Source organism: Apaloderma vittatum, unplaced genomic scaffold (genome assembly GCF_000703405.1).
Source record: "Apaloderma vittatum isolate BGI_N311 unplaced genomic scaffold, ASM70340v1 scaffold21343, whole genome shotgun sequence".
Taxonomy (NCBI): Eukaryota; Metazoa; Chordata; class Aves; order Trogoniformes; family Trogonidae; genus Apaloderma; species Apaloderma vittatum.
This window is the reverse complement of record NW_009706694.1, coordinates 224-21,376: the sequence shown is the minus strand read 5'-3', so window position 1 is coordinate 21,376 and position 21,153 is coordinate 224. Positions and strand designations below refer to the sequence as shown.

The following is a 21,153-nucleotide window of genomic DNA, read 5'->3' as shown; positions in this document are numbered from 1 at the left end:
TAAAGAAATTTTTCCCCGTTTAAAAAAAAGCCATACCTGAAAATTATGTTTCCTGCACGATCAGCCTTCCATGCCTTCACAAGAGCAAAATCTCCCGTAATTGACTTTTCCAGGATAAAGTGACGGCCATCAAACTCTCGCACCTACAGAGAAAAGCACACTATATAGGTTTCTTCAAACAGATCTCCCCCGTAATATTTATTTCATGGGGTTAATTCTACAGACTATTATATTTAAACTTATTTTTTATTCTATATCATGTTTTATCTGAAAAAAATAAATGTCAACTGTGTAATAACAGAGAAGCACAGAAAGGCTGTAAACCCTAGTTTTGTCACAGCGTCTCTGTTTAGTGAAACAGAAAGAGAACCAGATCCATATTCCTGCTTTTTTTCCTGCTGCTCCATCTACTGCAATTAGACATGCTTTTTTCTGTACACCCTCCACCTGACAAAAAAACTGAAGTCCTAAAGCAGAACTCTTGTAAAAGTTGCATAATCACTGCTCACCACTGGGAACCCCGACTCTAAAATGAAGTGGAATTGAGACAGAGTAGTCAAATCACATAATAAGACAGGCTGAATTTTATTTGGTTTTCTCGGCTTTTATGATCAATATTCGTACTGATACGGTGCCTGAGGCCAGAATATATAAAACAGCTAGTATTTTAATGCTATACAGAAACATGAAACAGCATCTCTCTTAATAGGTTACACTATACGCAAACACTACAGAGCTATTTAAAATTTCTGAGAGGGGGAGGAAGTATGGCAAAAGTGTATCAGAAGTCATCATTTTGGTCCTGTAAAAGTACAGCTGAGCTTTTACAAAAGGACAGTTGCATTCAGAATGGATTTGGAGCATGGATTTGACAAAATCATGATAGCCACTGAGAGTAAGGAAGTCTTTTCCACAAATGTTAAAAGTAGAAGAAAAATGTTATCATAATTACAAGCTATTTAATAAATAAAATATTCCTTCAAATGGTAAAACATCGTAATGATATAAGAAAACTAAAAAAAAGCTAAGTTAATGAGTAGACACTAAAAATAGTCAGGTATAAAATACACCAAAACCATGGCAAGGTGGAAATTACCTTTACCCTTGACGTGTTCTATCATTTAATTTGCAGCCTAATGGGAACATGCAGCATTAGTCCCATCCCCTTTCTCGAGTATTGTTATGACACTGAAAAAATCTCTTCTCCAAATTCTATACCAAATTTCAGTATAAAGCCTTCGTTTCTCATTTGGAAGCCATACCCTTTTAAAATTCCATTGCAATTTCAAACAGCCAGGCTAAATCACATTTCAACTGTTGTCAGAGGCATTTCCTGAAAGTTTGTGTCAGCTGAGCTCTTGTCTGGTAACAGGAAAACATTCCATCTCTTGTAATGCTAAAGCTTCACATACAACTGCAGGGCTGCTTATTCCGTATCACAGTATTTAAGAAGCACCTGCCCCACTAACAGCAAGTCATTTCCCAACCATACTGTGCACAGCAGTGGTCTGCCAAAAGATTTTGTTTGAATACACAGAGAACTTGGTCAGAGAACTTTCAAGTGAAAAGTCACTCAGCAAGACAGGTTTTTAATTGGACCACTTCTTGATCCTAAAAATTTCCCTAACACATCACAGAGGGCAGAAGTAAGCAGTGGGAGGAAAACTAATGCGGCTGGTACCACAGACACCCTGGTAATCCAATACACCAATGTTAAACCTGGCCAGGAGGTGCTTAAACTACTGTTTATCCTGGAAATATGTAAAAAACTAAGTTTTCAGGGCAGAAGGCTTCCTAATAACAAACTGACGTCTTACCTCTCTTGGCTGGCTGGCAATGGCAATGGTGCCATCCGAGTTGTATTTGATAGGTGCACCTCCTTCTTGCACCAAAGTCCCATAGCCAGTACTGGTGTAAAATGCTGGGATTCCTGCTCCTCCTGCTCTGATGCGTTCAGCAAGTGTGCCCTAAGTGAAAACATATTTAAGAAGACATATTCGGGAATAACAAATCAAACTTTGATGAATGGTTTGTATAAACTTATTTTTACATCCTGTCGTTTGGAGCTTTTCCTTCTGAACTCAGCAGAACTTTCCATCTATTATTTTCTCCCATTTTAGCTCTCCTTTGTGGGATTGGTACTGGATACAGCAAGAAATGCTTCATACACAGCCATAGGTTGCTCAAGAGCACAGTCACACGACTCCTTGTAAACTCCCAAGCCCCAAAACTTCACTGTGCCTCCTCTCTTTCAGCTTGCTTCCCAATCCATCACTCTGAGGAGAGTAAGAGTTCTTTTCCTCTTCTCCATTCAGCTCCATATGCTAGTAGGTTTTTCTTATATAACAGTCCTACATATTTATGTTTCATTCTCCAACACCTTAAGAAAATCTTCATACCTCATTCCAAGTTTAAACAGCCATGCATAGCAGATTAAAAAAGGAAGAGGGAGTCCAGTGATGTGGGCTACCTGTACTAAGAACACCAAGAAGCTGACAGAACCACATTGCTGCTCTATCTGACCATTCCATCTGCTCTCTGCTCTACACCCAGCTGTAGAATGGATTTTAACAGCTCAAACTCCTCTTCAGCTTTAATTACAGACATGGGGACATATCTGCCTGCTTCGTTAGTGTCCTTTCCCAAATTTTTAGTATATTTTTCTGGATTCAAAGCAAGACAAGACTGTCACAGTCAATTATCTAGCTTGATGACCTCAAAAGCATTTTCTCCAGTTATCCTGCAAGAAAAACAATGACTTCTAGTAGGTTTACCAAATGGTGGCAAGAGGTAGATGCAAACCTTGCAATGATACAAACTCCAGTGTTCCAGGCAGCCTTAGCGTTTCAGTATTTCATCACGGCCTCTCCCTCACTGAGTAACAAGGACACAAGTGTCCCCCACTTTGCCTAAAGTTTTATCAAACTTGAAGAGCATTTTTCAAAAGGCTATTTTATCTTGATGTAAATATGTCAAATCCCCATATTTCCTAGCAAGTCATTGTGCTTATCATTGCACACTAACAGTAAATACTGGTAAGAACTGGAAATACCAGTATTCTCATGCTAGATCTACATCGCTTGTCTATGCAGTTCACAAAGATAATTACATGTCAAAGGAGTTCAAGGTTTTCTAGATGGAAGCACTGAACATTACACACGAAGAGGTAAAAAATGCATTGTGAGATTTCTAACTTTTGAAACTTGAGAAGCGACAAGTGCCTGGTTATTTTCATGCTCACTGACTGGGTGTATAAGGAGCTTTTCTGCCCTTTTCTGGGATTCTTAGAGAAAATAGATGCAGCCTAAGACTCTCTTCTCCATAAAAACTTAAGACTGTTCCTTCTGCCAGAGACTTAAATCAATAGCTGTTAAAAGCCTAACAGTTATGTGTCACCTTTGGAAATACAACACACTAACATGCTGTAGGCTTTGAAGTTAGAGTACTAATTTCACAAAACTAGATCTCAACAGAATGTGACTGATACTCATGATTTTAGTATCTCATTGCATTCAGGCTATGTGGGTAACTTGGTAGTGGTAAAATAATTAAAACGATGGTGCTAAAAAATAAAGTCGTAAATATTGGCTTATAACACTACGCAGAGATTAATCTAGATGAGAACGAACGAACAAGACCAGACAAGTTGTCTGGCAATTAACTGAAATTTCCTAATTTAATTCCTACCCACTAGATGGCAGACACTGCACACACGACATCCCTAAAAGCATACACAAGCTTCCACCAATAGAGGAATTCAGCAATTCCCCAACTTTTTTCCCATTACCTGGGCCACAGTAGTGACCCATATAATGTTTTTCGTGTTTTTCTACAGTCTATAAGGAACTACTAAAAATCAAATTTGTACAATTATACATACATGTGTGTGTATCTTGAAATACAAAGAATGATAAAAGGAATTCATACAGTATGACCTGTCAGTTCTTATTAGACCAGTCAGCTGCAGCCTCCAGCCCATGATCCTAAGACGCTGTAACTGGTTTCCATGGCAAGGTTTGGGTAGTGGGGAGGTTACAGGCGTGACTTCTGTGGGAAGCTGTTAGAAGCTTCCTCTGTGTCTAGCAGAGCCAATGCCAGCCAGCTCCAAGAGGCTGACCAAGGCCGAGCTCATCCACAATAGCAGTAGCACTGCTGGGATATCATATTCAAGGGAAAAAAAAACTAAAAAACCCTGTGAAGCACTAGTAGCAGTCAGAAGAGAGAGATGTGAGAATAAGTGAGAGAAGCACTCAGCGGGCACAAAGGTCAGTGAAGGAAGGGGAGGAAAGTTTTTTAAGTGGTTCTTTTTTCAAAGTGTTTTTTTTTTTTAGCTTTGGTTTTACTTCTCATTATCCTACTCTTATTTTGTTGGTAATAAATTAAACTGATTTCCACAAATGAAGTCTGTTTTGCCCATGACTGTGTAATTGCTGAACGATGTCCCTGTCCTCATCTTGACCCACAAACCTTTCATTATATTTTCCCTCCCTTGCCCAGCTGAGGAGAGGAGTGACAGAGCGGCTTTGGTGGGCACCTGGCCTCCAGCCAGGGTCAACCCAGCACAGAAGGCAAGCACCATCTGTCTCTACTGCACATCACACCAACAAAATATTTGGATTCCAAAATAATACTCAGTATCTTAGACGAAATCATCAGTCCCCTGCAAACATTTCTTACCTGAGGTGTAAGCTCAACTTCAAGCTCACCAGATAAATACTGGCGTTCAAATTCAGCATTCTCTCCAACATATGATGACACCATGCGTTTTATCTGCTTAGTCTGAAGCAGAAGACCAAGTCCAAAATTGTCAACACTGTGTAGAAGAAGGCAGATAATAATCAGCATTTGTAACGGAGTTTTGTTGCATTCAAAACTTTTGATGAACTTTAATGACTTAATAAGATAAAACAAAGTTATCTCCTCCATTTTAGACATATGGAATTCGAGAAAAAAAACTAAGTCCCATCTTTTAGGGGGGAAAACATCAAAGCTACAATTAAAATTTAGGAATTCAGTGCCGAGACCTCAACAGCCTTTTAAAGACATTTCACATCTAACAGCTACAAACATCAACTTAGTAAGTGCTGTTATTACACAGCTGCTCCTTTAAAAAGTCCTACTAATTAATAACAGGGCACACATAGCACAACTTGGCTTTGAGCAAAGCTTTTGCTTAAACTCTTGCTCTCCAAGGAGCTTAGCTTAGGACCTCAAGAAGAAAGGCACATGGACATTTACAGTGCTAGTCTGTGTATTTGTCCTGGTTTGATTAAACAGAACCAATTCCGTTTGGTGTTTTGACTTTTCAGCTCAGTTTCCTCTGTGAGGCTGCACTTTCTGAAGTCAGCAGCATGTTTTTGCAGACAGTGTGTGCTACTGGCAGTGATAACACCTGATGGTTACAGTTACTGCCTTGGAATGGGATGCAGACAGGCTCTTGCTTATACTTATTCCTACAGTGCCCAAGGCCACTGCTGGCTCTTGTGTGCCACGCTGGGGGTGCCGGGTAGTAAGAGGGGTCACAAGGAAGTAAAAGGTTGCACCTTCGGTGAGTGACAGACAGGACAAGTGACCAACAAGAGTACTCCATTCCATTCACATAATATTCAGTATAAATCTGAGGGATCACAGGGATTAAGCAAATAAGAGAACACTTGTAATTTGGTTTTCTTCCTACACTAAATAATCCAATTTCTTATTAAGAAATTGCCTACTCCAACAAAAGATATCAACACTACAGTCAAATTTTGTCTGTTAGCTTAAAGTGAATGCCAAAGATAACATAGAATATACTTTTTGTGCCAGTGCTTCTAAGTTCCAATATCCTAAACACATTACTGCCTACTGGTCTTCAGCATTTTTGTGATGTTTGTCACCCTGTATTGTGTACTGATGAAACGATAACTTAGTTCAAGAGTTCCTGTGACCCTGGGGCTCTGCAAAAAAAAGCTGTTTCAATTTGAAAAAATATTATCTTAAAATTTTAAAAAATGGAAATAAATAGAGATGATACTACAAAGGCATGTTTCCTTCACATTTCCAACACATTAGGCAGGATGTTGGCAGAGTGGTACATGTGCATGAATATTCTCACTTATGTTCATCTCTGCAACACAGGAGTGAACTCAAAACCTTTCACTCCCACTACAGGGAAAGATGCCATGATCCAGAAACACCTCACAAAAAGTAACGTACATCTGCACTAGTCATTTCAGTTCAGTATGACTTAGCTATGCACAAAATAGCTTCAGACTTCAGGATCAGAAATACTGAAAAATATTAGAAGAATCCTTTAGGAAACCAAACCCAGTATCCAGCACACTGTAATTAACATGCACATATGCTTACAATATATGCATCCTACTGAAAACACCTCTCTATAAGAAGAGCTTCAAAAATTTTGGCTGTATTTCCTAATTCTATTAATTGCTTTAATGATATCCCTCTCCTATAAAAATCCCATCCATTTGGTAGTCTTACACCACCATGGCCACAATACTGCTTTGTTCTCTAAGTATACAGAAATTAACTATCTTTCCCGTAATGACCAGATGTAAGAAGTAATGGATCAGACTGCTTTCCCTCTGTTCTTCCTCCTTATGCTTTACCCTACTGCTACGTATAGCCCCTAACCCTGGCTTTATAAGCTACAGTGATGAGGTAAAAAATGTATGTAAAGGAAACGTGTAGGTACTGTGACACAACCTATACTGCCCATATAAAAAAATACTATCTTACTCGAAAAAGGGAAAAAAAAACCCAACTCAAAAAATCAAGATATGATGCTGAGTGATCTGAGAAGTATTTGTTTTGCACAACAAATAAGTGCAGATCAGAGGAATGAACCCACTGGGCCACAACCAGACCTCATTTAATGTATGTTAATCCTTCATCACTTCAGGATCCATGTCAGGCACCCCAGATGCAACCTCCTGGCATTCTTTTAAAAGGCCAGATTCAAAAATTTTACCATTATACAGTGCTCATTTTCAAATGTAGAAGTAGTAATGATGAACTCACTTTTACAGCTGCACCACTGCCCTGTTGCTTTACAGCATCGACAACTCAGGACGTGCTGCAGTGCAGCATGTGAAGGGAGAGAGGCTGAGCGAAGCAGAAGCAGCACCAGCTCTTTGCCTCCTACCACAACACTCACAATAGCTGCATGGACAGACGTGCAGTCAGAAAGACTTCCCAAGTGTGTGTATAATTAGGATTATTTTAAGGTTAGGACTATTTTAAGAAGACAGCCCACTTTTATAGGTACTCAGGCAGCTTAGAAACTTCATGAGAGAAAGTAAAACAAGCTTCTCTGATCTGGTTTTTCTCTAGATGCAAAGAACTTGACTACTCTAAAAGCTTGCCTCACTTTCCAACTCTGACCTAGGAAAAAAATAAATAAATGTCTAACTCTGATGAAATGTCAAAAGTGTTGTAGTGTCTTGAGAATAAAATGTGTGCTGCCTGGAAACAACTTATATTCCTAACTCCTCACAGGAAAAAAATCCAGCAGTTTGAAACTAAAAGAGCTGCGAACAGAGTATAAAGAGGAATCCTGTGGGCAAAGAAAGGAATAAAAAATAAAAACATAAATGCCAGAATTTCCTGTATACGGTCACTCAAAGCAGAACAATGCCTCTCACAAGAAAACCATCAAACCCTTATCTCTCCTTGTAAAACGTAGTAAACAAATGTACCACATCAGCCAATACTTGATGGCTGTTTAATTGGGTTTGTGTAACTGTGTAGCAAAAGTACAGAAGTTACGCAAAACTGTCCAGCAGTCTGTAGTGTAAGAATAAGCAGGGGCAGCTTGAACTGCTTACAAATGAGTTTGCTACTTTTGTGTATCGTTCAGGTGGTTAACACTGCTTTTACCATTGCAAAACTTGCAAGCAATCAAATAGGAACAGGATGGCAAAGAGGTTCAGCAGCAGACTTGTAACAGTTAAGGGAATTTCTGCCTCATTTCATTAAGATCTATAATCCTTCCTCCTACAGTCTCAGAAGCAGCTACTACAGCATATTGTCCTTAACAAGATTTTTAATATAATTCTACAGCATCTCATAAGGATAAACTTGACTCCCTCATCTACCACAGGCAGGTATCTTCTCTCACACAAAACTTAGTAGTTACAAAGTTCCCTATAGAAATTAAACAGAAAGTTGCCCAAAAGTTATTCTCTGTAACACTAATCCCAAATTGTTCTTCACTTCTTGAGTCACTCTTTCTTCTCATCTAAAATGTAGTCAATTTATTCAAAAATAAAACTGCAGTGAGGATTAGTCACTGAACGTACAGGCAACACCTTATTTCCCCAGCACAATGAGAAGAGCAATTTTACCTTCAGAAAGTCATGTAACAAGAGGCTCTGCCTGCCTGAAAACAGGCAATTACTTCAATTCCCAGATGCACTTCATCTTCAGAGCAGCATCACAAAACCCAGTGATATTTATCTTATATGTTCATTTTAGATGTAAATCTCTTACAAGAAATATAACACTACCCATCTTTTTAAAGGATGCAGTCTGCATTCAGGTTTCCAGGTAAAACAACCCTTTAGGTTTCCATACATATCAGTTTTCCTCATATCTCCCTCCAAAAACTCAATTTGAGCACCTCAGCCTATTTTATGTTTCCTGGTTTTTCTTGTATTCGAATGTCATAAGAAACCAGCATCTCACATAGCAGTGAAAATGCTGTTCTCACTCCTATTCTCCCTATGCTTTGCTCTTGACAACTCCAGATAAAAATTAAAAGCAATTTCTGGTTTAGGCAAATTTCCTTCAATGTAACATGTTTTGTAGTGATTGTTAGCTACTATTCTCCCTTTCTACTTTTTCCTGTTCTCTTCATTGTTTTGTTTTAAACACAGAAGCTCCTTTGAACTTTTCAGCTTAAATTATGCTTATATTGAAAATGTTACTCCTAAAATATCTGTCTTGCAGGCAATGCTGTTCCTATCAAATAGTGTCCATAAAAAGAAAAACAAATCCTTTACTGAGTGCATGGAAAGAATACATCTGGTTTATAAGCTGGATTCAGTCCTTTAAAAATTTAAACGAAGGTGAGTGCAATAAAAATGTGTTGCCCTAGTTAGGAAGGAAAATGGCGTGATGGAGGTTGATACAGTTGTTAGTGTGCTGTCAGAAGAGGGAAAGTAGAAATTAGCAATAGAGAATGTGTTTTGCCCTCAAAATTGCTAAGAATTCTAGAAGGTTCTCCATTCCCTATTGGGATGAAATTAAATAATCAGACTACATGGAATATATACTAAAAGAGGTCTAACCTGGCACTCATCAAGAATGTAGGTGACACAAATTCCCTGTTCTGCTAATGCAGACTAGAAAAATTAAGGAGGTCTGGTTGTTTAGCAACACATTCCTTCCTATTGTTTTCTCCCTTCCAGACCTATGCAATCTTCCTGTCAAAAACTCATGTCTGCCTTTGCTAATTAAAAAATTAGCCAAAGATGACTCCCAGCCAGATCTAGCTTGCATATCTCAAGTATACTAGAAGCAGTCAAATGCAGCATGTTGATGTAGTGCTCCTGATGACTGGCAATTTGCAGCTCTCAGACTGTCCTCTTTGGTGTCTCAAGAAAAACACATTCTACAGTACCACAGGAAAGAACAGATGACCTAGATTTCTAACTGATAAAAGCTTCACAGACCAACAGGTCCTGCACAGTTTGATGAAGCAGAAAATAAAAATATGCATTCTTATGCAAAAAAAGGAGATTCAGAATGTCTCAGTACTCTGGCAAGTGAAATAACATGGCTTCTGGGGTTTTTTTTTTGATCAAAAGGAGAAAATTACACTCTCCTTTCTCTACAGCTCTGTAAAGATATTTATAGGTGTCTAAGAGAAGTGGGAGTGGTCAGGACAGACCGGTTGCCCTTCCTGGAAATACTGGAAACGAATGGTGTGCAGCATCAACTACCATGAGGGCTTCATTCTACATCTCTTGAAGAGAAGCTTTCCTCTATACTTGTTCAAACACTCTCCAGGACCTGTGGTGCATATTCCTTAGAGATCACACCAAGATTAGAAGTTACTGATTAGGAAATATTAACATGAAGAGTTGAGGTTTGGCCAAATGTTGGCCAAAGAGAAACTAATATGATGCCCTACCTGAGGCCTTCTCCTCTCAAAATTTGGGTACTGGAAGAATGAGAGGGTTAACTACATCACCCCTGAGGACTATGGATTGAGAAATAAAAGCATGTAGTAAGGATCCTGCTGTGAGGCTCCACCTCAGGCATAAAATAGAATTCTCTGAAACTTGCTGGTTCTGCAAAAAAAAGAATTTTTATGTTTGGTCCTACTCCTGGAGAATGGTTTTTGCAAAGACACTAGTCAGTTTCTGGAGACTAATGAGCAGTTTGCAGACATTCAGCAGAACCCAATGCTGCACAAGTACACATGAAACTTGATAACAGATGGACCTGTGTCAAAGCTAGAAATTCCTGGCAAGACACTAGGAAGAGAGGGAAGTAATTTCCTCTATCATTCTCCACTTAAAAAAGGTTACACCTTGCCCATTTTGCTTTTTAGCACCAGCTTTTCAGATTTCAAAAGTATCTGCTCCAAATTACTTCCCATATGTCCATAACTTTAGGGAAGTCTAGATACACTCCCCAGTGAAACGGGATGCATCAGTCACCACCTGTTTGGCATCTCCTAGTAACACAGCCTTCAGCTTTCAGGCTCACAGGGTGCCTGACTATTGTATGAAACTTTAAAAACTTGAAAGAAATATATGGCCAAAGACATCATCCGAGATCTTAGTCATGCATATTCGTAAGTCTGCAGAAACATGATGTATAATATTGGTAGCACCAGAAAGTGATCCTTTAGAGCCCTTGTGCAGAAAATCTCTAGGTCCCTACCAGATGCTGTTTGCCAGAAGACATCGAACAGAAGTGCAGACACACCAAAGGTAAAATAAATGCAATCATCCACATAACAGTTCTTGATGACTCATCTTCCCCAATCTTATGCTTCTTCTTAACAATGAAATTATGTCCCACAATAATCCCCATGCATTATTCTGGAAGATTACTAAGGACACAGCTCATATTATATTCTGTTTCTCCTTTTCTGTCCTCCACTTTAGCAGGATACATAGAATGAGGGCAAGAGGAACAAGAGTCAACTAGAGAGAAGAAAAGAGTCAGCTCACAAGAAGGTAAATTAGATGGAGGCATAATGTTTACTTGCCCTATTGATTCTTGAAACACTGTCTTCAGCCACTTTTTTCCTTTCCTTTTTCCTAGAATGCTTTCCCATTTGTCTCACCGGGAACTGCTTAATCGAAAGCAGAAAAGACGTAAAAACTCTCTGAGGGAACAGTAACTGAGAAATGAGGAGGAAAAGTACAGGTACTTCCACATGCCAAGAGAGTCCTGGTCAGAAGAAGAGGAAATGCACTAAACATGTAGTGGGTCACAGCTCCCAGAAGCTACAGAAACTGTCTCTCTGCCTTTTCAGCCCATGACAAAGAAAAAAAGAAAGTGAGAACTGAATTTTTCTCATCTCTCAGCTGTGTGACTTTTTCCACTTTGAGGGGAGGAAGAGGAAAGAAAATAATGGAGTCCATGCTTGTGACAGAATCACAGAGCCCTGCGTCCAAGTCGGCGTGACTAAGCCTTAAAGTCCCCCTGCTCCTTCTCTGCAGTGTTCGCTCTACACTCTTCTCCCTCTCCTACAAAAGCCTTCTTAACAGATCTCTGCCCTCTCTGCTCCAGTAACTTCATGTCAGCTTCAGCCTCACAGGAAAATCATACCATTTCTTCTCCACTATCCGCCCCAAAATATGATGTTACAATCCTGTAAGAATGATGGCTGCAGGTACACAGGCTAAGTCCACTGAAAAGGTGCAAAGGCAGATAATTTCTGAAGAGAACAAGCGCTGTGCATTTTTTTATTACAATAAATAAAACAACTCTATTCAGAACTTTTAAAATTAATAATATTTTTCCCTCACAATGAAGTTATATGGTATAGACTTAATCCAATAAATACGTTAATTTCATCATAGATGCATCATGCTTTGAAATCTTCCTGGCTTAACTTCTATTGCCACTTTTCTAAAACCTAATCAACATGTTTCCTCAACCATGCTGAGTTCTATGCCTTTTTTGTCTTTCCTTGTAATCATAACCAGAAAGTCATCTGCACAACTGATTTCTCAATCTTTCCATGTAGTGCAAAGTTTCGTACAATTTGCCCTGCCAAAATCCTAAATAACCTCCACACTAAAATTAGCAAGATGACCTGGTCAGATTTTCAGGGATTTGCAGTTCACACAGTGTTACCAATTTAACAGCTCTAATAAAGCATCTGATAAGATTCTTCATAAAGAATGAAGATCACAAAAAAAAAGTAAATTGCTTCAAATAATCAGTATTAAATATATGTTATATATCTTGTCTCATTATTTTGGCAATTTGTCACGCACAGGATTTTACCTCATTTCAATCTTATCTCTCTACCAAGAGAGACCGTCTTAGACTTTTTCAGTTATATTTTAGCTCTCTGAATCAAGAGATTGTCAAATTCATGCCATTAAAACCATGTGACACCTTATATTACGTGAGAAAACTTCTCAATCCTATTTGAATTTGGAATGCAACTTCCACCCGACAGTATTCTTACTACGTATTTTTAGTTTATTTTAATATATATAAATAATACAAATATAAATAAGTATATGTAAATATATATATACATATAAAGTAATGATAAGTATGGAATTAAGCCACAGGAGTTACATATGTAAGAACAAACAGGGAGTCTGCAGCAGAGACATTCTGTTTTTAACAGAAACACACAGTTCAAAGCAATGACTGAAAAATGAGACAACCTTACACTTCAACATACATAACTTTTATCAATCCTGCCTTGAATTCAAAATATTTAATTGCTATAAACACAAAGATACCTTTTGTGCTTCAGAATACAGAGTGCAGGAAGTTTACAATTGCACTTGATTGCCATAGAGTAGTGCCTTACCTGGAGATTTGGCAACTGCAAATAGGCCATTAGGAAAACAAGAGTATTATGTTCAACCTAACTAAGTAACACTGCATTCAGGCACCATGACGAACAGTTCAAATGTTTACCTCAAAGCTCTTCTCTCCTTACTAATGCATAACATTTTAACATAAAAAAAACACCTCATCAAAAAGAGCACAGAGGCCAAAAGTTCAAAAATGCTTGGTAATGCCTTTTAAGCAGTCTGAATCTGTGATAATCTGGCAGCATACTGTCAATCTCATTTTAGATGATCGCCCAGGTGATTAGTAATTAAGATACTGTGACTTCTCTATTTTTACTGTAAGTGAAACCCTACTGTTCAACACTACTGCATTCAAAAAGAATGTATATTTAAGTCTCAAAGGCAGACAAAGCCCAAAGGGATATAGTTCATTTCATACAACAGTCAGACTACACGTGCAGCTACTACAAGTAATGGACTTCATTTTCACTAAGTACAAATTCAGCCTACTGAGGTGGCAGAGACCGAATGGAAGTGCTGATCTCATAATGTAATTATAGTGAAAAAGTCATGTTTTTCATTAAGCAAAATTAATTCAAAATAATAATGTAGTGTCAATTTCTGATAGCCTGACAGAGGGAAATCTTAGCATAACCTGACCTGAAACATTCAGTGTAACTTGAAATCAGTATGCAACAAGATACCACAAAGTCACAAGTAGATTAAAAAACAGCCATGCAAAAGAAGGTACTGTATATTAACCAGAGCTATGTTGGGAATCTACTGAATCAAGATTTAAAATAAGGACCTACTCATATGCGTGGAGCAAACCAAATTTAAACAATTATGCAGCAAAAATTTAATAAAATAGATTTGTAGGTTACTTAGACAGAAACCTCTATATTTAAAAGGCTTACAATAACTTAGTGTAAAGTAAGTATTTGAAACACAAAAAATATAGGCAAAACAAGTTTTAAGGGAAGGTGTGAGAGGTATTTTAGAGGCACGTCCACCCTATCTCCCTAATTCACAAGCTGCAGTTTCTCCTGCAGGAAGAGTGCAAATACCAGAGATACTGGATATTTGTACTGCTTCCCTTTCAAACACTTTGCCTTGTTTGGCTTGGCAGAAGAGTACTTACTCTTAAAGGAGCCGTTTCAATAGCTAGCACACAGTACGCACACTAGCATGCACCCAATATGCTACTGTACAACACGTCCTTGATAAACCTTTCGAAGGCCAAAACAAGTTACCTGTCAACAACTACGTGATTTGAACAAGGATTTCCAGGAGGAATCTCCTCCCTATTACACTCCAGCATAGAACAGTAGGGTGAACATACTGCTCCTTTATGCTGTATGTTTTCCTGACATTGCCAAGCATTTTGAGTTTTCATTGAACCTTCTCTCCAGCTGAGTTCCTAATTATTGCTTTCCTCTAGATGTTAATGAAGCACTGTCTCCACTGCTGCTATTTTAGTTATAAATAGATAGCTCTGCTACATATTTTGTGGCTCACGCATATTGAAAGATATGTGCCTTAACCCATGTAGCTGGGAATAAGTCCAGAGTAAGTTGTCTGTTCACTCCTTCCCTGCTCCAGTTACAAGTTGCCTGATGACTCCACCGCAGGATGAGAAAATCTAACCACAACCTATTGCTTGCTGGAAGAGTTGTAGAAGAGAGAAGAGCTGAAGTCAGGAAGATGAAACACAGCATGGCATTAACTGCAGCACAACAGTGCCAAAGTGAAACACACTGAATCCTGAGGCGTCTTGGAAAGTGGCAAATTACTCATCCCACAAAGTACCTGGCAACTTGAGATTACCAAATAATTCACCTTCTGAATACTATTGCTGTAGGGTACCTGACTGCTGTGCTAACAGTTTTTAAATCCATTTATTAGTATTGCAATACTTGATAATGTCTCTACACTTCTTCATGTGGTTTTAGATGATGTTTAAACAGTATCAATCACCAGGATGAAGATAGTGATTTTGATGACAATATGCATGTTTTAAACTGGTTCCCAAACCCTATCAAGCTATAGCAGGCTAAATTCCATATAACAGTAATACAATAAATAAGAACAATAGATAAGACTACCATTTATTATAAATTTATTTTTAAAATTCATTACATCGTTCAACATGAGAACAAACCTAAGATTTTTACAAACTCCGCTTTATGAAAAGCCTAGATGCCCTTGGGCATTAAAGTGTTCTCTGAGTTGCTTACCAGACTTCCATGAACTTTAATGGAAAACAAGTTTCAGGAAAAAAAGCACTGGATTTTGCTTTCCCGACAGCAACCAAACATTTCACGGTAATCACACCAGCCTCAAAGTCCAAAGAATTTTCAGTAAAGTTAGTATTATTTCAAGCAATATTTAACACCACCAACTATATGCAGAATATGGTACAAAATGTCTTCTCCATTCTGTTCCATAATGCTCCTCTTTTCACTTTTTCCTCCCATTCAAACCCCCACTTCTTTCCCAGGAGTATTTGTGCACTCTATCTACCTATACAGGTGTTATTCAGAAATAAGAGTATGAGGAAGGTGAATGATCTCTAATTGACTGATCTTTCCACTCAAAATTATTTCTGTCTCTTTCTCTCTCCTTTTTAACATCTATCAGAAATTGCTTCCCTCAGTCTAAGGACCTTCACCGTATATGTGTTAAATGCCAATAGAATTCATATCTGTTATCCAACGAATGTGCAATGGCAAGCACGAAGCACCAGAGGAAAAAAAAAAAAAAGATTAATACATTGTGAACTTCAGCCTCAGAAGCCTGGACTATATGTATGAGTATAAACTAAACCTGTGAGTTTTTAATGGTATTTTGGTTTTAACTGATATTAAATACAGTTGGGTTAAAACCAAAGCAGACTATGACATAAATCTATGGACAAAATGGGAGATGCAATGATGCAGCTGAAAATAGCACAAAGTATTATCAGATAAACCCCACCTAATTCACTTTGGCAATGCTGGATGAATTGGAGTAAGGTTTGACATCTATTTTCATTTTGCAGGAAGAACAAAGTTCTTCATAGCCAAATATCATTCCTGGTTCACATCAACTTGTCTCTCATTTTAACATAGATACAGAAGAAAACAATTTCCCAGTGATTTTTTTCCTTTTTTTTTTCCTTCCCTGACAGTTCTTATTTTGCAATTGGACAAGGGCTGAGCATCTGCTGAACAGATGGGGGACTTCCAACCCAAGAAAAGGGCTCATAGTTGCAAGTATTAGTGATGTCCCATAAAAACAATTAAAACAATCCAAAATTCTCATTATTATGTCACCACAAATACTGCATTCAAAAGTAAAAAGTTCACAGAAGATGTAACAACACGGATATTACCATTTGCTGAAAGTAAGCAACATTTTGAAAAATACCAAAAACTACACCAATTAAAAAAAAGAAATGCTCACACACTATCCTCCTTATCATCTGGGGTGCATAACCCCGGTGCTTATAGTTGTGAGAAGACTCTTAATTTCACAAGACAGTAAGAGTTTAGGATAAGCTCCCTAATCAAAGAAAATTTGCTGAAGTATAATCCTACTAGGAGACATCAGTCTTCCAATAGCCTTTAAATTTACAATGAACTAAATTACACTGGAATTATGTTGCTGAAGGTGACATTTAATAGGATAAATCACCGAACCAAGGTTAGGGCGACCTGCAGATGCCAGTCATCCAACAACACTGCAAGGAACAGAATATCGTTCTTATTGATCAAAATGATTTTAAATACAAGCCATTATATCCTGCACATCAATAGTTTAATTTAATTTAATTTAATTTAATTTCTATTTTACCAATGCCCTTCAATGGAACTAGCTGCAGTTATTTCTCTATATAAAGATTGTTAGGTATTGTGGAGTCCACTACAATAACCAGCTTGTGTAAAAATCAGCCTTAATGAGAAGCTGAGAAATTATATGTAAGAAATCATTCTCACTGTCAACCTCACATGTACTTCTCAATGGGCAAACATTTATAAAAATGAACCAAAATTCCAAGACCCATTAAAGAGCTCTCCATTCGTTCACCATAAATATTGTCTACCATCGTTGTGCTGTCTGGGGTTTTCTTGAAGTAACAGAATGACTCCAAGAAGGTCAGAAAGCACCAAACTGTACTTGGAAAAAAACCCTATTTGTAACTTCATACACACACACAAAAAAAAGTAACTAATACTACACTTAAAGCATCTAAGTCAGAATTTTCAGTTACAGTCAGACAGTTAAAAATATATAAATATACACTATTGCAACTGGCTACAACAGCGACAAATGCTCCCTGACAGAGCATAAACACAGTACTGCAGTTTCTAGCCTTGTTCAAAAAATAACACTTTAGAACAAAAATGCGTGGTTAATATGAAAATTCTTATGATCAAAAGCAAGACTTTTTCATAAATACCAGCCTTTTCACATGAACAGAACATTTAGTCTGTGCATATGAAACCACAGGCATATGAATACCTACCCTGCATTATTACTGACTGCTGTTATTCCTTTCACTCCAGTCTTCAGTAAACCACCAATGAGGTTTTCAGGGATGCCACACAATCCAAAACCTATGTAAAATAAAGTAAAATTGAATATGTAACGAGTGTTTGCAAGGACACATTAATATTAATCAGGAGTCTAAGAATTCCTCTGTTTAAGAATCTTTTCTGAGTGGAATGAGGTCCTTACTTTACTAAATAAATCAACACTTCCGGGAAGAGTTGCATCCTAGTACTAGAATCTCTCAGTCACTACAAGCTTCCCAGTTTGGTGGAAAGCCAGTTAACCATCAGAGGTCTGCTCACACACAAATGGCCTTTGGAGAAAGGCTCCATGACCTTGGCTCTCCTGATGAGTGTCCTAACAACTGCATTCATTATTTTTCCTTCTCCTTCTACCCATCTAACCTTCACTTCCTTGCTGCACACAAGGTCAAATAGGAGGAGCAAGGAGTTCTCCCAGACAGCTTAGCCCATAAAAATCTGGGCATCTTCATGTTCTCAGGAAGATAGGTAAATGGAAGTTACTGGAAGATCTCCACCCAGGGTGAGGTGCCTCACACTCCTACCTATTATGCAAGAACCTTGTAAGCCTAAAATGCACATTTGAGGTGCCTAAGTCTTACACACTAAATGCCTAACACTACAGCTATTACTGTTTCCTTCACAAACCCCTAGCTTCAGATCTTTTTTTGTTCCCGTGACAACAAAAAAATACAGTAACTCTCCCTAGAAGGCATTCTGCCTTGTTAGACATCTCAGTGAGGTCTCCCATGTTTTACAATATTACATTCACTATTTCTTGAATTGTTTATAACCTTATAAATAAAGAGATTGCTTTTCTTTCTGTAGATTAACAGCATGAAATTGTGGAAATCATCTAGATTATTCAAAAGCTCAAATCACGGTGACAGTCAGTACGACACAACTTCGTGACTCTTCGGGAAATGCCACACATAAATTTTTAGTTTAACGTAGGTTAAGTATTATCTTCACTTCCTACAGCCAGAAGCAGGTTAGGCAATTTGTTTAAGGTCACAGAGACCCAGTGGACTAGCCAGATACAGAACACATTTGGATTTTCTGCATTCAAACTGGTACAAGTAGAGTCTAACACTTCATTACTGGGGAAAAAAAACCCCAAAACTACCCAGGCTCTGTCTAAGGCTTTTTCCCTTCCCTAAGAAACAAGCTGGGATTTTCTCACTGAAAGAGCCTGTTCCTCATTAGCAGAGTAGGAAACCACTTGTTTAAAATACCCATACAAGCATATGGATTGTGAAATTAGTTAATATTAAAAGAAACACAGTAAAACTGTAAAAAGTATCTCATTAACAGAACATGTGATTGCATCCATAAAGAATTTAAATATTTACCACCAACAAGTATAGTTGCCCCATTGGGTATATCTTTTACAGCTTCAACAGGATCAGTATAAAATTTGGTACTGCGATGACAGCTAGTAGAAAAATAGCATCCACAAATCTGGAATAACATTAAAAGAAATAAGTGAATTAATAAAAAGAATTATATAATCACTTTATGACAACCATCCCTCTGGCTAGACAAGGGGCAAAATACATATATAAAAAAAAGGCATTGCTATTGTAAACACTAAACGTTGTGAGCATGAAGAAGAGTTCAGGTCTCCAAAACAAGGACTCTTATTATATTTCTATGCCCCTCATGACCCATATTTTAAAACATTCATATGTATTACGATGGCTTTACGCTTAATATGAGCTGGACCAATTTAACTATCTAAATGGATTTTAAATTTCTGAATTTCATCCTCAATTGCTGACAAATCGTGACTTATTGTGGATAGATCCATAGACGCAACTCCTCAGCATGAGTTAAAGCAACGCAAAGACTGTTCTAACCTACATATTGCTACTTGTAGTTCCAAAGATACCCAAACACTAAGCATAACAAGAAATTGCTGAAGCAGAGAGCCAACACCGCCACAAAATTTGAGTGGATGACAAGGACAATGCGAAGTATAGCGCTGTCCCTGTAGCATAGTAAAGAGAGACTCCTTTCAACGAAGTGAACCTTCCCCAGCTTACTAAGGCAGTCTTTGAGCTTTTCGTGTTGTTGCAGAACAGCCCAGAACCAGGCATACCCCAGCAAACTGATGAAATAGCAAGGGCAAGAGAGAGAGCAGTACAAAACTAGACTTCACAGTGCAAAGCCATTACACAGTAACACAGTAACAATCATAACTCATCTATTATACTCTTTAGTCAATACAGTTCATTTGGTTTTTTTCTTCTTTAAGTATTTCCCACTAATACTATCATGCCTTAACCTGTGCTGTCAAGGAACCAGAAGCAAGTGACATTTAAGTCATTGTACAGACAGACTTTGTAAATTGAGAGTATCTGGAAGTTACAATACTACCTACTGGTGTTTCCACCTCTGATTTGACAGTAGAAGTGAGAAAATTTAAATTGGGAAAGAAGGAGAAGAATAACTAAATAAATAATAAATAAGCTAATCTACACACATTTTAAAGACACTAGTCTAATTCTTCCCAAAAGAGTTGTCTTAAGACCCAATTACAACCAGACCAATAATTTTTGGCTCACTTTCAAGATTACACTAACTGCCTTCTTTATAAAATCACATTTGCAAGAGTTATACTGAATGTTAAGAAAACCTTTCTGAAGGGAGGCTTATCTCCTTCCCAAAGGAAGGAGATGTTCTTTTACTTTGATGGGGTCAAAAGAAAAAAAAAAAAAAATCATAAGGAACAACACCAAGACCCTTCCCTACCCTCAATTATATCATGGCTATTTCTTCCATAAACATTTTTTTATAACGACAGTAAGACTGCAAAAGTATCTCTTCTGGTCACATTCAGCAGGCAAGGGACAAAATAAGTACTAAGTGCTGGCAGCCTCGAAAGTCCCAGTCCAACAACACTATAAGCAAGCATGAGGGCCAGGGCTGGAGGGAGGCCAGGCCACTGCTGTGTCCCTATACCCACACATCGGAAAATATTTTAAAGAGACCACATGATACCTTTTATTTAATCTGCCCAACTGCCTGTAACAACGAGGAACAACAGAGCAGCAAGTGCACATTCCCGGGCTGTGTGCATTCCCGGGCTGGGTGTCTGCCCTCCTGCGCTAAGTAAGTTCTCTTCAGTTCCTTCCCCACCCGCTCTACCACTTGAGAGCAACCGGCTTTCAGGGAGGCAAGGTGCCAGGGATCACCCACGCTCCCAGGCACACCGGGACAGCAAGCTCAGATCTCAGTAGCTGCCTGCAATTCTGGCAGCCCAGGCTAAGGAAAGAAGTAACATGGGAACAGATAAGCTCCCAGAAGGATTCAATGTACATTTTACAGAAAGGTAAAATATGACTTAGCAAAATAGAGCCTGAAAGAGTTATGATTACTTGTCCATAAAGACATCAGGAAGAGTAAACAAGGGCATGAGAAGGAGAGTAGATAAGTTGTTTCAACTAAAATAATACAAGAAAAGCCACAGAAGCAATTCTGTCTGAAGAGACAAAAAATTCACTTGGCTACAATTACATGTGGGCTGGAAACCATTAGACCAGTGAGGTTAATCAGAAGGAAAAGCAAAGCAAGCGAGTGGGTTAGCTGCACAG

General features: G+C 38.2%; 1 protein-coding gene across 1 annotated transcript; it reads right to left on the bottom strand.

Annotated features, from left to right (window-relative positions):
* Nucleotides 1-36: 36 nt before the first annotated feature.
* LOC104271280 (succinyl-CoA:3-ketoacid coenzyme A transferase 1, mitochondrial-like) lies at nucleotides 37-19,018 on the bottom strand (the record flags this gene model as incomplete). Its single annotated transcript, XM_009865900.1, has 5 exons — nucleotides 37-143; nucleotides 1,818-1,967; nucleotides 4,678-4,813; nucleotides 17,512-17,602; nucleotides 18,910-19,018. Coding segments are annotated over 5 exons (593 nt in total), but the record flags the coding sequence as incomplete, so codon positions are not given.
* Between the last annotated feature and the right edge of the window lie 2,135 nt (nucleotides 19,019-21,153).